The sequence below is a fragment of the Cervus elaphus genome, chromosome 13, assembly GCF_910594005.1.
Source record: "Cervus elaphus chromosome 13, mCerEla1.1, whole genome shotgun sequence".
Classification (NCBI taxonomy): domain Eukaryota; kingdom Metazoa; phylum Chordata; class Mammalia; order Artiodactyla; family Cervidae; genus Cervus; species Cervus elaphus.
The window spans coordinates 35,398,904-35,414,933 of NC_057827.1; the positions used below are offsets into that span (position 1 = coordinate 35,398,904).

Here is a 16,030-nt window from a genome sequence, read left to right on the forward strand (position 1 = left end):
ACCACACATCCAACCCTGCAGAAAGCTCACCTTGACTCTCCTTCCGACCTTGGGGCCTTTGCTCTGGCTGATGCCCTCATATCTCCCCTGTGAATTCTGCCTGAAATACCGCCTCCCCCAGAAAGCTGTCATCTCCTGCTCTTGCTCACCCTGCCCAGGGTGGGGTGGCTGAGTGCTGCACCAGCCGTGGAAGCTGCCAGGGTCGGGGTTCAGGAAAAGAAGGGGGATAGAGGCAGGGCTGGGGTCAGTTTCCTGTGCGTCCCTTTGTATTGGGTTGGCCAAAAATTTCTTTCGGATTTTTCCATGTTATGAAATACCCAACTGAATTTTTTGGCCAACCCAATAGTACCTGCGAGCAAGGACAGCCCCCACTTGAATCCTTAAACGCTCATGTCCCTGCTTCGCCCCCAGTTGTTAAGCCTAAGACACTGCTTTCCTCTCAGAAGGGTTTTTTTTTTTTCATCATCTCTCTTCCTCTGAGCTCAGAGAAAGAAGGTATCACTGAGGATACTGCAGTGAGAGAGGGGGGGCCCCGCTTCTTACCAGGGCTCCTCCTCCTCTAAGGAGGCCAGCTCACCCGGGCCCAGCCTCCAGCAGGGGCGTGGGGCAGTGAGAGGAGCTGGGAGGAAGGAGCCTCGTGGCTGGCAGGGGGCAGGGGTGAGGATGGCAAAGCAGGGGTCGTGATATAGTGTGGGTCACATGGTGGGACAGAAGTACAGAAGGAGACACACTGGAAATTCAAACTGTCTGAAACAGAATTCTGGGCTGAGTGTCCTGAGAGCCAGGTTGCAAAGAGCAATGGGATGAGTTAACAGGCGGACACTGGGGACTGACAACAGAGGGCAGAGGCCTGCAAGGGGTTCCCAGCCTTGACACATGGTGGAGACACAGGAGAGCAGTTGTTGTTCGGTTACTCGGTCGTGTCCAACTCTTTGTGACCCCGTGGACTGCAGCACGCCAGGCATCCCTGTCCTTCACCATCTCCTGGAGCTCGCTCAAACTCCCGTCCACTGAATCAGTGATGCCATCCAACCATCTCATCCTCTGTTGTCCCCTTCTCCTATTGCCATCAATCTTTCCAGGCATCAGGGCCTTTTCTAATGAGTCGTTTCTTCGCATCAGGTGGCCAAAGTATTGGAGCTTCGGCATCAGTCCTTCCAATGAATATTCAGGGTTGATTTCCTTACAGTCCAAAGGGCTCTCAAAGAGTCTTCTTTAGCACCACAGTTTGAAAGTCTCTGGGAAATCTTGGTGATGATTTCTCTGAGTGGTCTGGTGTTGAGCAAGGCCTTGGGGTTTATTGAGTATTGAGTTTAATGCACTGGGCTGTGATCCTGGGGACAACGGGGAGAAGAACCAAGCGTTCAATAGGCTCTTATTTCAGTGCAGTGATAGACAATGTGTCAGCTTAGGATGACAACAGGAACATGTGCTCAGAAGAGACAGAAGGGAGAGCCAGGCAAAGATGCTGCACATAGGGGATTAGCATGTGCAAAGGCCCTGGGGCAAGAGGGAACATGGTATATAGGAGGAACTGGCCAAACGACTGTGGGCAAAGAACAAGGGTAAGAGATGAGGAGTGAAGTAGGAGGGAAGGAGGTGATGGGGCAGGGACTAGGGTGGTGGCAGGAAGAGGCGGATGGATAGATTTGGGAGGTGAATAAGAGAAGGTGATGCAGGGGGAGGTGTGCATAACCTGGTAGGCGGTGGTACCTTTGCTGAGAAGGGAGCCCTGTGGGAGGAGCAGGTGTGTAGGGTGAAGAGCCCAGTTTCGGACACTCTGAAGTGTCTGTGAGATGTGAGGTCCAAAGGGAGGTGAGGACCAGTAGGTTGCAGGCCCTGGCCTCTGGGAGGGGTCTGGGCAGGATGTAGTCACATTGTGGGTGAGGGCTGGGGTGTAGAGATGTGGCCGTGCTGGGCCTAGAGAGGCTCTAACCGTAAATGGGGAGACTGAGGCAGGAGATGCATGTGCGAGAAGGAGGTGTAACCACTGGGGAAGTGTCAATTCTGTCAAAGTCCTGACCTCTCCACCCCCTACCAAGGCAGGTGGGGTCACCATGCCATCACCCCTTCCTTCCTCTGGTAAGAAGCAGAAGGTTACACCTCTTACCAGTTGTGCAGCCACGGTCAGCTTTGTCACCTCTCTGACCTTTGTTTTTCTCATCTGTGAAATGGGGCTAATGATGGTGCCCTCCCTGCCTGGCAGAGTTGTGAGCGTTAAATAATGAGGCCAGCACTGGAATGTACCTCAGCAGCACCCGGGGGCTTGTTGAAACAGTGTGCTAGGCCCCACCTCTGAGCTTCGGCTCCCGGAGGACAGCAGTGGAGCCCGAGAAGCTGTGCTTCTAAGAAACTCCCAGGTGATGCTGCTGCTCTGCTGGGTAGTCTTCCTGTGTCCCCATGGGAGGAGGGAGCCCCTTGTGAACTCTGCCTTGCAAGGATGGTGAGGAGATGCTGGCTGGTGAAGTCACATGTGGTGATAGTGGTGAAGAACCCGCCTGTTAATGCAGGAGACAAAAGAGAACGTGGGTTTGATCCAGGAAATGAATTGCAATTTGATCCAGGAAGATCCCCTGGAGGAGGGCATGGCAATCCAGGCCAGGATTCTTGCCTGGGGAATCCCGTGGACAGAGGAGACTGGAGGGCTACAGTCCATAGGGTTGAAAAGAGTCATACACGACTGAAGCGGCATAGCACGCACGCTCACAGGCACGCAGGCGGTGGGCAGGGCTGTATCGCTGGGTGTCATGTGGTCATATGGCCACCAGGGGGCAGGCACGCTGCTCTGCACAGGGATGCAGCCAGTGACAGGATGCCTCACGGGGCAAGCTTTGGCGTGTGTGTGTGTGTGCGCGCGCGTGCATGTGTGTGTGTCGCTCAGTCATGTCTGACTCTTTGTGACCCCATGGACCTGTCAGGCTCTTCCGTCCATGGAATTCTCCAGGCAAGAGTACTTGGAGTGAGTTGCCATTCCCTTCTCCAGGAGATCTTCCTGACCCAGAGACTGAGCCCAGGTCTCCTGAATTGCAAGCAGATACTTGACCCTCTGTGGTTCAGATGGTAAAGCATCTGTCTGCAATGTAGGAGACCTGGGTTCGATCCCTGGGTCGGGAAGATTCCCTGGAGAAGGAAATGGCAACCCACTCCAGTACTCTTGCCTAGAAAATCCCATGGACGGAGGAGCCTGGTGTCCAGGGTTCGCAAAGAATCGGACACGACTGAGCGACTTCACTTTCACTTCTTTCTTTACCCTCTGAGCCACCATCAGCCTCACTGGCTGTGGTTCCTCAGGTGGCCTGCTGAGCAAGGAGCGGCAGCCTGTTTTTGCCTCCTTTGGTAAGGGGCCACAGTCAGAGGCAGAGAATTTTACCCTTGAGAGTAGACAAGCCTCACTTCAGAGCCAGTCAGCAACCTCCACACACCGCCTCTGTGCACTTGGAGACTCGGCACTCACCAGCCCACAGGGCTGTAGGGGGTGACAGGAAGGGAGCCCAATCTATGGGGGCTGCTTCAAGGGGACGCCTCCAACCTGAAGATGAATTCAATGGGCATTTCTGATAAGGGGGGGGCATGTGGTAAGCTCTTAGGTGGGGCACTTGGGAGGTACAGCTCAGGTCAGGTTCAGGGGCCTGGGGGACCCGCAGGACTGGTCAGGGTGTGCAGATGTGGGCTCAGGGGAGGGTAGCACAATGACAGCAACCCTTGCAGAGCGTCTACTTTGCACCAGGTCTTAAGAGACGTTTATACATATAAATTCATTTAATCTTCACAACTATTTTGCTTGTGGTATCATTATCCCCATTTTACAGAAGGGAAAACTGAGGCATAGAGAGGCTAGGCCATTTGTCTAAGGTCATACAGAGAGTGTGTGGCACAGCTTGGAATGAACCCAGGCATCTGGCTCCAGGGTCTGCTTCTAACGCACATGGGAGTCGGCAGGAAGCTCTAGCCAGGTTCCTTACCTGGGATTCCAAGTCACCTCCCTCCTCTGCCAGGAGTGGGAGCTCGCCCCTCAGAGAGGCCCCTGCTGGAGCAGATGGGTTGGGAGATGCATTTTCCCATCAGTCCTGTCTGACCAAGGTGCCCCTTACCCATCAGCAGCAGACAGGACTGGGTCCTGAGAGAGCTCCGACATCTTAGCTCAGACCTCACCTCTGTTCGTAGCTCTGGGTGACAGCCCCCTTGGCAGGACTGCCAGATAAAATATAGACTGTCCCATTAAGCTTCAGATAACACCTATTTTAAAAAGGTAAGTATGTTCTGAATATTACATGGGCCATGTTTATTTTCAAAGCTTTTGTTGTCTATCTGAAATTTGAACTTAACTGGGTGTCCTGTATTTTTATTTATGCCACCTGGCAACCCTACGCTCAGCGTCACCTCCACACTTGCCATGTTTAGCCAGCTCCTTCCTTTTGCTTCCTCCTTGGTGTCCTCCCTGGAGGGGGCAGCTCCCGCATGTCTGATTCAGACTGGTGCCTCCTGACACCTCCTCCTGGGTTTTCTCAAGCTCAGCGCACCCTGAAGTCACTCCCCATATCCTCTCCTGGGCCCTCTCGAGGTGTCACCCCCATCCTCTCAGCCACCAAGCCAGGGGCCGGGGAGCCCCTCAGCTTCTTGCTGTACTCAACTGTGCACCCCGTCCTTCCTGCCCGAAGGCCCCTCCATCTCTCCCCTTCAGCACCTCTGCCCCGCTTGTCACCATCTTCCCCTACAGCTGCCCTTCATCTCCCTCCAGGACGTTCTCAGGCCCCCTGCCAGGTCTGAACCCCACCCTCTCCTGCTTCAGTTCATCTGGGAGAGGACTATGGGGGAGGGGCCCCGGGAGAGGGGGAGGGCCTGAAGATGTGCAGAAGCCAAGAGCATTTGGGGGGGGGCATTGATTGCTTTGTAATTTCCAAGGAGGGTCAGAGTGAAGGTCCCCTGAGTCTAGGCCAGCGTGTATGAGTGAGCCAGGGTCCTCCCACCAAAATAAAAGTCCCTGGGCCCAGCCAGGACTTCAGGTCCCCCTTCACTGTCCTCCTACCGACCCTGGTCTTTCTGTTTTGCAGCTCCCTGAGGGCCTCCTTTGACTCTCTCAAGCAGCGTAAGTCCCGCCTGTTCCCCATCCTGGGCTGCAGGGGGACAGGACCTTCGGGGAACACCAGATCCCCACTGATGGGGATGGGTGGATTCTGGTTGGGAACTGAGGCTGGTGGAGGATTTGGGGGTGACAGAGACGAGCTGTGGGGCTGGGGCTGGGCTGGTCCAGGCAGGAGCGAGTGTGTCACTGGTTGGGGCCCATCAGGTCTGATGCCAAGGACCAGTGTCCTTACTCTGCCCCCAGAAATGGAGAATGTGGGCAGTTCCCACATCCAGCTGGCCCTGGCCCTTCGTGAGGAGCTGCGGAGCCTGGAGGAGTTCCGTGAGAGGCAGAAGGAGCAGAGGAAGAAGGTGAGGCGGGTGCTGGGGATGGGCCCGGGGGGAGACTGCGGTGGTCACTGCGGGGGTAGTGGAGGCTGGCCTCTCATGATGGAGGGCGGGGCAGCACCCCAGGCTTGGGGGTGATGGTGATCTGGAGGAGAGAAGAGTGTGGACAGAGGCCTGGTGCTGGAACCAGGGCCCGGCTCTCCGGCCTGAAGGCCCCCCGGGGCTCTTCCCACTGAGGTGTCTCATGCCAAGAGCGAAGGGCATGGGCCTTGTCGATCATCCCGTTATAGCAGGCTATGGAGGGTATGCGACAACGTGGGAGTATCCAAAGGAGGCAACCTAAGTTAGGGAGTCACCAGAAACTGTGCTTATCTGGGAGAAAGGAAGACCTGGGGGCTCAGTCACTGCAGCCACTCTGCGGGGCTGCCTGAGGCTGAGGTGGACAGAGCTTGCGGGGAATGGGAGGTATTGAGCTTGCCCTAGCATCCTAGGGTATTCTTCACCATCTGCAGGGGACAGCTCTCCCTCAATGCATGGAAAGGAAGTGAGGTCCCCATTGTGGGAGGTACGTAAACAGAGACTGGAGGTGACTTGTTAGAGAAGCTGAGAGCTTGGATGAGAAGTGGGGTTGGTACCCCGTGTCCCAGCGCCCCCTCCCAAGCCTGAGACTCTCTGATTGACTGAGTATGTGGCCCTCTGGGAAGGCAGGTGTGGACACAGGATCAGCCTCTCAGGGCCTCAGTGATGAGGGTGGAACTTGGACAGGGTGGGAGAGGTCAGCACGCAGAAACACTTCTTGGAGAGGGAGCATCTTTGTACACTGTCCAAAGAATTGAAAATGGAAACTTCCACACAACTGACCCGTGAAGGGGAAAAAGAGCAACAGTTCATGCCTGGGGCCAGCCTGGGGCTGGGTGTCCTGGCCAAGCCACTTACCCCCTCTGTGCCTCAGTTTCCCTCTTGCAAGATGAGACGCTTATTCCACCTCCTGAGCTTCAGGGACCCAGCCCAGAACCAAGCCTCTCTCGGTCTTCACAGGCAGGGTGCCGGCTCCGATGAGTGGCTCTGACCACAGAAATTTCACGTGGCTGTACTCCCTGTCTGCCCACCTGGGGCCTAAGGCTTTCAGGATTCTAAATTTGGGTTCCTGAGCAGACAGTGGGCCCTCAAAGCCCACCCCCACACATCAGCCCAGCCTTGAGATGCTGGAGCACGTGACCTCTCTGAGCTGGGACTTGCCTGCAGAGCATCTGTGAGGCCCCGGGATGGCTATTTCAAGCTTTCCTGTGGCCGGTGAGGCTCTGATGTCTGCAAAAGCTATTTCGGACAGAGTGACACCTTCTACAGTGTGGCTGGGTCCCCACGGGTGTGATTGCTATGTGTGGTTACAGAGGCTTGTGAGTGAAGGACAGTGTGTGTGCATGCGCATGTGTGTGTGTAAGCTGGGTATTCTCTGGCTAGAGACCAAGTCCTGGCTGGGCGGGGTAGTTTGCAGGGAGAAGATACCTGGGGTGCATCCATGCCCCGGGCTCCTCTAGCCTTCTGTTGGGAGCAGCAGTTGTGAGAGAGCAGGCTGATGGAGGGGGAGGGCATCTCTCACTGCCCCATCAGAGCCAGGAGGGGAGGCTGGGCCTCCTCCCAGGGACACCCCATCCTCTTGGCCTAGGGGAGCGTCCTGACAGCCCCACGCTCAGAGCCTCATGTCCCCTGCAGTACGAGGCTGTCATGGACCGTGTCCAGAAGAGCAAGCTGTCGCTGCACAAGAAGGCCATGGAGGTGAGCCTGGAAGGGGCGGCCGGGTTTGGGGTGTGGATCCCAGGAGCCCTGGGACAGGGCTGGCCTCAGGCTTCCATCCAGCAACAGGCACAGCGGCCTGTCAGGTTCCTGGAGCTGCAGATCTCTGTCCCTGGTGTGGAGGCCCCCTTTCCATCTACAGCCCCTGATGGGGAGAAGGGAGGTCGGGCTCAGGAGCCTCACCCTGGGGCCCCCAAGTCACGCGCCTCCACACCCCCCAGTCCAAGAAGACGTATGAGCAGAAGTGCCGGGATGCAGACGATGCTGAACAGGCCTTTGAGCGCATTAGCACCAACGGTCAGCAGAAGCAGGTGGAGAAGGTGCGTGGAGTCACTGAGGCGGGGTGATGTCACGGGGCTGGGGCAGGGCAGGAAGGGATGCCGCAGACACCCCCAGGCAAGGTTTCCTGGAATCTCAGGGTCTAGATGGACAGTTTGATCCCCTTTGCCATCTCCAGGCTGCACCCAATGACCCAGTCCTCAGAGCAGGCCCACTGCAGCCCAGGCCCAGAGCTCACAGGGCCGTGAGAGCAGACGCTAACCCTCACCCAACCTTTCAGAGAAGGGCCCAGTAGGCCCATGTCCCAGAGAGGAAACAGGCCCAAAGGTGGTGAGTGACTTGTCCAAGGTCTCAGTGCCAGGCAGGAACAGAGAAAGGACCCCAAACCCAGGTTGTCCAGACCTCTTGGCCAGGGTGGGAATGTCAAAGCTCCCAGGACCCAAGAACACATTTGGCCCATTGCACAGACAGGAATGCTGAGGCCCAGAGAGCACAGGGACCTGCAGGTGAGTTGGTGGCAGCAAGTCAGGGACAGAGCCCAAGCCCCAACCAGCAGGCCCAGCAGTGGCTGTCGAGCCCCAGGGCCCGGCCCTGGTCTACACTTTTTCCTCTGGGTCTCCAGGTCTAGTTTGCACATGTGTCGGCATGACTGGGTTTCTGTTTTATTCCTGTTTTATTGGAAACAGCCTGTAGTCCTTTGTGCGGTGAGGCTGGAGTTAATGATGGAGCTTGCCCACAACTGGTTCCAGAGTGTGTCCTTCAGGGTTAGCATCTACTCGCCCTGCCCTGTGAGAGGTGGCCAGGGAGGGTGTGACAGACGCCCTTCAGGGTGGCCCAGGGAGGCCAGGAGCCCAAGGTCTGGGCTGGGAGGTGCTCGGGGCCGGGCCTCAGGGCCGCTTTCCCTCTGTCTCCTCAGAGCCAGAACAAAGCCAAGCAGTGCAAGGACTCAGCCATGGAGGCAGGTACGCGGCTAGCCCACCTTCTCAGCCTAGGGGGTGGGGCAGACTGGACATCTTTCCCCCCACAGCACACTTCCTTCACCCTTGGGACACAGTCCCACACTCCTCACTCTTGCTTCCTTATGCAAGTAAAACGAAAAATTCGTTTTCTCGCATTTGCCAACACTGTTCATGTGTGTTTTAACTAATGCTCACAAACAATCCTATGAGGTGTTCACTGTTACTATCCCCTTTTCTTAACAGGTAAGGAAACTGTAGCACAGAGAGGTTATTTAACTTGCCCAAGGTCACACAGCCAATAAGTGGTGGTAACTGTATTTGAATGCAAGCCATCTGGCTCCAGGGCTCAGGACTTTCATAGCCACCGATCGAGGGAGACAGGCCCACTCATTGCACATACACTTCTCTCTCTCTCTCATACACACTGAGACACATCACAGCCTTCTCTGGGCATCTGTCTCCTCTATCCTCCTCCTGATGCCAGAAGATCCCAACACCCCTCATCTCTGCTGACACAGCTCTGCCTTCTGCCACACCACCTGTCCCAACACCCAGGTGCTCTCTTGGCTGGGGGGCACAGAGCTCATGGTCCAAGCCCGCTGGCTTCCCAGCCCACCAGCTCCCAAAGCTCCCCTTCACCCTCCTCCAGGGCCGCCCCCTCTGAGCCTCAGCTTCTCATCTAGAAGGTGGGATGGTGAGAGGCCCAGACTCTGACCTTAGGCTCTGCCCCAGCCTGAGGCAGCTGGAACACAGTGGGTGCTGAGTGCCTCTCCAAGGGCGGTACCGGGGTGAGGGGCCCTGATGAGCGTTCACCTGCGGCTCCAGCAGCCAGGGCAGGTCTCTCCAGGGAGGAGGAGGGCACAGAGTGGGCACAGGGGTGGGCTGGCCTCCCTGAGGACCCCCTGCGCTTCCAGAGCGGGTGTACAGGCAGAACATTGAGCAGCTGGAGAGGGTGCGGAGCGAGTGGGAGCAGGAGCACCGGGCCACCTGCGAGGTGAGTGACCCCTCGGCGCGGAGCTGATGCCCGTCCCCGCTCCGGCCAATTCATGGGGGAAGAGGGGCAGCGGTGGGGGAAAGCCATCCTTCCTTCACTCGTTCACTCATCCGCTCACTCCAAGGCCCTCCCCAGGGAGCTCCTGCCTGGCTTTGTGCTTGGAGTCCCTTTCTGCAGGCAGGCAGGCAGGCATCCTTTGCCCCTTTTGGCTGAAGCCACAACTGAGGCTTGAACAGAACCCATAGCTTCCCTGGGTTCTGCTGATGAACAGGGCCTGGGAGACAGGATTCAGGGTCCAGTGCTCCTCTTAAGACACACCCCAAGGATGTGGTAGAGTCTGGGGAAGGGCAGAGCATAGAGTCCCATAGGCAGTTGAACTTCCCAGAAGCCTCAAGCGCTGGCACAGAGGTGGGGGTGGGGACCCCCAGCCTTTAGGCTTCCTTTAGGCTTGGCTTCAGCAGACGGGGTCTGGCTGGTCAACTCCAGCTGAGCTGTGGGTGGGGCCTGGCCTGGCCCAGCCCTCCAGTGATCCCCATCTCTCCCCAGGCCTTCCAGCTGCAGGAGTTTGACCGGCTGACCATCCTCCGCAACTCCCTCTGGGTGCACTGCAACCAGCTCTCCATGCAGTGCGTCAAGGACGATGAGGTGGGGGCTGAGGGCAGGGAGAGGGTGGGTGGGGGGGCGTGAGGGGAAGGCAGCCTCCGAGTGACTCTGCAGCCAGGCCCACCTGAGACTGTGAGCAGGCCTCAGTCCTCTGTCACCTGAGCCCTGGCCTCAGGGTCTCCGAGCCCAGCACCGAGCCTCTGCCCCAGGCCCCAGAGACGGGGAGCTCAGTACTGTGCAGGCCACGGCCTCTTGGCCTGGAAGATGTGCTTTGTGGTTACCCTGGCGTCTGCCCTCTCTGCTCACCCCTGCTCCAAGGCCTCAGCTCTTCTATCAGAGCCCCGGAGCTCTGTTCCCTCTGCTGGGGAGGGGAGGGGAGGGGAGGCAGACATAGCCCCTTAGAGGTTTGCAGAGAGGCTGGGAGACCCTGGGGTTGCCCTGCTCCAGGCCTGGTGCTTGCAGGAGCCGAGGTTCAGTCCCTCTTCTGTCCCCAGACATTTCCAGGGTGTCCTGGCTCCCCCCGGCCCTGCCTTACTGAGCTCTATGTGCCGGGTGGGCCTCCCTCAGCAGAGAGGGGCACCTCCCCGCCAGGGGCCTTGACCTCTGCTGATGCAGCCCTCGCTGTCTCTCTCTTTCTCAGCCCCGACTCCCTGATCCCACCACTGTTACTTGCCTCATCCCTTCTACCCGTGGGTGTGGAGTTTTGGGGGCTTTCCCCTCAAATGACTTGAGCCCACCTGGTGGCCTCATTGTAGCAGAGGAGGGAGTATGGGTTCTGAATCCTCTCATACCAGATCCAAAGCCCAGCGCACTGACTTCAATTCCTGCTTTGTGACCTTGGGCAAGTCACTCTCCGGAGCTTCCTCATCTATAAATGAGGAAGTCTTATCTCCCACAGAGGATGGAGAGGAATGCAAAGGATGCAAAGGAATGTGCACGCACGAGGTGTTCAGGAAACAGGAGAAGCTGGCAGCCAGGGCTCTAGCGCCTCAGGCAGGCCTGGGGCAGTTACACCGCAAGGCCCCTGGTCAGGGTTCAGACCCAAAGAGGGGGGCAGGCTTGACAATGTGGGCATGGAGGTGAAGCCTGGCCCCTCAGCCTCCGCTCCCTCCCACCCCCAGCTCTACGAAGAGGTGCGGGTGACGCTGGAAGGCTGCAGTGTGGACGCCGACATTGACGGCTTCATCCAGGCCAAGAGCACGGGCACCGAGCCCCCAGGTGAGGCCCGCCGGCGGGCAACACGGCCGCTGGGTCCAGGTCTACCTTCCCTGGAAGGCCTGGCCCAGGTTCTCTGAGGCTCAACTGCAGACAGAAACAGAGCGGCTCACAGCTCCCTTCTGGGTGCCGGCCCGGGGGAAGGTCAGGGACAGAGCAGTCCCCTCCCTGGCCGAGTCCTTAGTGAGCTGCCTCCTTGAGAGAGAGGATGGGCGGGGCCTGGGAGCACTCTAACACTCAAGGGGAGGCGGGGGTAGGGAGAGGCACGAGCCTCCTCAGAGCCCCCACTCCACTCCATGGTTTGGCATCGCTAAATCTTGAGTCTAGAATGTTCGATCTTGGTGGTACCCACAGTGGGATCTCTCAGGGAAGTGATGGGGGGGCCCCCTCCTCAAGCACCAGGGCAGGCCAGGGCCAGGATGGGAAGGTGGGGCCCTAGTCTGGGCCTCCGGAGGGGGAGAGGATGGGGTGTCAAAGGGCACAGGTCCCGCCTGCCCCGCCCTCATCACCCTGGGCCTCTCGCACTTGTCACCTGCAGCGCCGGTGCCTTACCAGAACTACTATGATCGGGAGGTGGCCCCATTGTCCAGCAGCCCTGGCATCCAGCCGTCCTGTGGTATGATAAAGAGGTGAGTGCCTGCTGGACACCCCCGGCTGGGACACACAGCGGGGCCAGGGGAGGCGGGCTGCCAGGAAAGGAGCCAGCCCCTTCTCCTGCAACTGGCTCTTTCCCATGTATTTATTGGGCACCTATTGTGTGCCTGGTCCAGGGTCTAGGTACAGGGCACTCTTGGGGGACAAGACAGACTCAATCTAGCCTCAGGACACCCTCAGCCCAAGGGGAGCCAGGTGTTAAACAATCGTACCCTACTTATTCACTAGCAACTGTGCTGGGAGACTCCAGGCGGGCTCACCCCTTGAGCTCTGTTGCTGGCCTGGTCGGAGTCTTGGACTGTCAGGCCCCTCACCGGCTGCACAGGATCAGGGCAGAGGAGCAGGCCCTGCAGCCAGCACTCCTGGAGAATTCTCCAGCTTTTTCCAAGCCCCCTTCCCTGGCCTGGCTATGGTAGGTGCCAGGGTCCTGGTGACAGGCCCCAGCATGTCACTTGCACAGTTCACACACCTCCTCTAGGCCCAGGGCCTATGAGTGTTGGGGGCAGACTCAGACCCAAGGACCCTCCCAGCCCAGGCCTTGGGTGATGACGGTGATAGCCCACCGGGAGCACCGTAACCCACTCAGGGTGCACCCACCCTCCAACTCCCTCAGTCACTTCCCCGAGTGCCCCATCTGTGGGCATCTAAAGGAGCACTGTGGGCTTCACATGGCACCTGTGCCCCATCCCCAGGCCTCCATGACCTCCTCTCTCCCTCCAAGCTAGTGCAGAGGAAGCTCTGCCTTTGAAAGGTGGGCGTGGGTGGGGGTGGAGGTGACAGAGCTCCTGGCCCTCTGAGGATGACTTATTTCTGAGGCTCCTGGGCCCCATGGCATGCTCCTCCAGGAACCTTGAGACAGTGAGGACCCTAGGAGGCGGGCATTCCCACCCTCACCATCACACCAAAACCACAGGGGACTCAGACCTCCCTGCACCCCCAGTGAGGGCCAGATGCCTGCACAGGTGGTCACTTAGACAAGGGCCCTGAAGAGCTCACCTGGGGCAGGGCTGAGAAAGGACAGAGAGGAGGGGCCTGATGAGGATGAGAGAAAAAAGAGGGAAAGAGGTCCCGCAGGGGGAGGCCTGGCTGCTGGAGAGGACAGGCAGGGACCTCTGCGTGGGGCGGCTGAAGCCAGGCAGGGCTGGGGAGGGCCAGGGGAAGTGAGAGGAGGGAAGAATGGAGCTGAGAGTGTAGACAACCCTGGGAAGGCAGGCGGGGCGCCCATACCTTTAGTGAGCTCGGCCCCTCCAGCCCCAACCTGCTGGGCTAACCCTCCCTGGCAGGGCGAGTCTGCATCAGACCTTCCCACACCTGCCAAGTCTACGCTCACCTGTCCATGTGCTTCTGTCCTGGACCCTCAGCTCCACAAACGCTACCTGGGAAAGGTCTCTGGGTCCCACCTCGCAGCTTCCTACAGGCCCTGCCCCTGACTAAGCCCTCAAGACCCCTGGGTGTCTGGCCTGGTCCCTATTTCAGTCTTGTCTCCTATACACCCCAAACCGGTCCACTCTACTCCCCAGACTCCTCTGCCTGTATGACCTGAGCCTCTGCACTCCCCTCCCAGGCACTGGCCACGCCTGGCACCCACCCGGTCTCTGCTTGGTGAAGCTGATCTTTGCAGACAGCTTGAACCTACCAGGCCAGGAAGGTGGGGTGCGGGAGTAGCAACAGTTTCTCCTCATGGAAGCTCTCAGCACCTCTGCTCAGGGCACCCACGTGGCCTCCGTACGAAGTGCCCCAGGGTCTGCCTCTTGCTTCTTGCACCTTTTTTTCTTTTATTCAACACACTTGCTTGACTCTAGCTCAGTCCAGGTCTGAACCAAGTACAGAGGAAGAGGTGAACACTTCCTCCTGGACGACCACTTTGTGTGGTCAGGGAGCAGCAGGGCTGGTCAGGCTAATGAAGGTCCCAGCAGGGCGTGAGTGGGCTGAGCTCTAGGGGGAAGCTCCTTCACCTGTGGGCGAGGTTGGAGAGGGGTCTGGCCGGCATGGGGCCCAGGCCCTGGAGCACAGAGGTGTCAGAGCCACCAGTTTGGCCCTGCGGAGAGCAGTACTGAGAAGACAGACGTCTGCAGAGTAAGGGGCTGGGAGGGTGCTGCTGGGGAAGAGCCACGGGGGAAGGGGACCACCCTTCGGAGAGCCCTCATGCCGAGGGGCACCCCATAAGTCACATCTGTGCCTGGAAGCTAGGGCCAACCTTGCGGGCTCCCTGCCTCATCTACTCCCCCCACCCCCCGACTCACCTGTCCTTCCTGCCCCCAGGTTTTCTGGGCTGCTGCACGGAAGTCCCAAGACCACACTGTCAGCGGCTTCTGCGGGTAATTTGGGGTGCCAACTGTCACCCTGGTTGGGGGGAGGAAGAGGAGAGGATGCCTACTTGGCACAGATGGGAGGTTGAGGGATGGGGAGAAGCTGAGCAAGTCTGGGGACGCTGTGAGTCAGGGGGGCCTCTAGGGACTACTGATTTTTGCAAGGGGTGGGTGCCAGGCCTCACTTTGTACTCAGCCTCCACAGAGACCCTGACTCCTATCCCTGACCGGAATGAGAGTGTCTACGCTGCCATCGCCGTGCAGGAGGCGCCAGGGCCCCCCACCAAGCCAGGCCAGGACTATAGGGCGCTCTATGACTACACGGCCCAGGTGAGGCCCCCTGCCCTCCCCTCCTTCTTGGGTGGACACCAGCATGCCCAAGGGTGTGCTCACATGTGAGGGTGCTGGGATGGGTGTCCTTAGAATAGCACCTGGCATTCAGGAGGGGCCTGGTGCACACCTGCTGAATGAAAGCTGATGAACGGCACCAGGCCCTGGGTCACGTGGTGTCCAGGCAGATGTGGGCACTGCGTGAGCTACGCACATGTGCAGCCGGCTGGTGGAGCTGGAGCTACCCGAGGAAGTAGTCTGAAGGGCAGGCTCTGCATCCGTGGGTTAAGGCCTTGTTCCCCATGACCATGGGTGCCCAGAACAAGTCATGATCGGAACTAGGTCCTCAGCTGTGCATGGTTGATTTTCTGAAGCCCACAAGGGGAGGACGAGTAAGGAGCCATAGGGCCGCTGTGCCCAGATCCCCAGAGACTCTAATGTGTCCCTGCTTTGAGGCGAGGTGTACAGAGCTGGACCCCAGATCCACTGGGACTGAGGCATCTCCTCGGGGCTTGGCTGGCTACGCTGCTCCCAAAGCCTGTCCCCTGGGGCGGGGGCACAGCCCAGGAGAATGATGGTGTGCTTGCAAGGGCTGGCAGTCCTGGGAATATCAAACACCCCTGCCCCTGACTTGCCAGCTTGTTGTGTCTCAGGTAGGGAGCGGGAGAAGGGAGCAGCTTGGAGGAAAAGCCAGGGAAGAAGCCCCAGGTTGTGACAAACCAAGGGGACAAGAGGCTGGTCTCCCAGGGCTGCCTTAGCCCGGAGTGGCCTTCTCTTGCAGCCCCAGGAGGCTGGCATGTCTCAGCTGACAGCCCAGCTGCGAGACACTTACTGCCTGGGGTGGGTGGTGGAGGGGTCGCCTGACCAGAGGCCCTCCCAGCAGGCCCCTTCAGCTGGATGTGTTTTCATTCTCTTGCCCAGAACTCCGACGAGCTGAACATCTCTGCGGGGGATATCCTGGAGGTCATCCTGGAAGGGGAAGACGGCTGGTGGACGGTACAACGGAACGGGCAGCGTGGTTTTGTCCCTGGCTCCTACCTGGAGAAGATTTAAGGAAGAGACAGTAGCCCCTACCTGGACCTGTCCTGCCCATGGGGCCAGCCGTGCCCCCACCACCGCCCTGGCCTTGCATGGGGGCCTCAGACAGAGCCTGCCCTCAGAGAAGGTGCCAGCTGCTCCCCAGCAGTCTTTCCCACAGGGAATAAAGGAGTGCTCTTTTTCCTCCTGGCATCTGTGTCCACGTGCTCCATCGGGAGGAGGCAAAGGAGGGGAGGAGTCAGGAAAGCAGAGCTTCCCACCTGCAGTGTCCTCACTGAGGCCCCAGCGGGGTCTGTGCCGAGTCTGCTGGGGATGGGGGAGGTACGCTAGCGCGGGGTCCCTGCCAGGGAGACACGCTCACAGCCGCCAATGGGAGAAGGCCACAGGGGTCAGGGAGGATGGGGGAGGGGTCAGGGAGGGGTCAGGGAGATGCCTGCGAGAGCCAG

At 58.8% G+C, this 16,030-nt stretch overlaps 1 protein-coding gene across 5 annotated transcripts in view; it reads left to right on the forward strand.

Annotated features, from left to right (window-relative positions):
• PSTPIP1 (proline-serine-threonine phosphatase interacting protein 1) overlaps positions 1-15,774 on the forward strand; it is a 42,739-nt gene extending 26,965 nt beyond the window's left edge. For 4 of the 5 annotated variants that reach the window (XM_043921757.1, XM_043921759.1, XM_043921756.1 and 1 more), the window contains exons 4-15: positions 5,052-5,086; positions 5,327-5,433; positions 7,123-7,185; positions 7,425-7,523; positions 8,399-8,444; positions 9,356-9,435; positions 9,982-10,080; positions 11,160-11,256; positions 11,792-11,882; positions 14,170-14,225; positions 14,413-14,546; positions 15,468-15,774. In XM_043921757.1, coding sequence (XP_043777692.1) covers positions 5,052-5,086; positions 5,327-5,433; positions 7,123-7,185; positions 7,425-7,523; positions 8,399-8,444; positions 9,356-9,435; positions 9,982-10,080; positions 11,160-11,256; positions 11,792-11,882; positions 14,170-14,225; positions 14,413-14,546; positions 15,468-15,599 — 1,039 coding nt within the window. In that variant the 3' untranslated portion in view covers positions 15,600-15,774. The remainder of the gene's footprint in view (positions 1-5,051; positions 5,087-5,326; positions 5,434-7,122; positions 7,186-7,424; positions 7,524-8,398; positions 8,445-9,355; positions 9,436-9,981; positions 10,081-11,159; positions 11,257-11,791; positions 11,883-14,169; positions 14,226-14,412; positions 14,547-15,467) is intronic. The other variant, XM_043921758.1, reaches the window with a different exon arrangement.
• Positions 15,775-16,030: the final 256 nt, after the last annotated feature.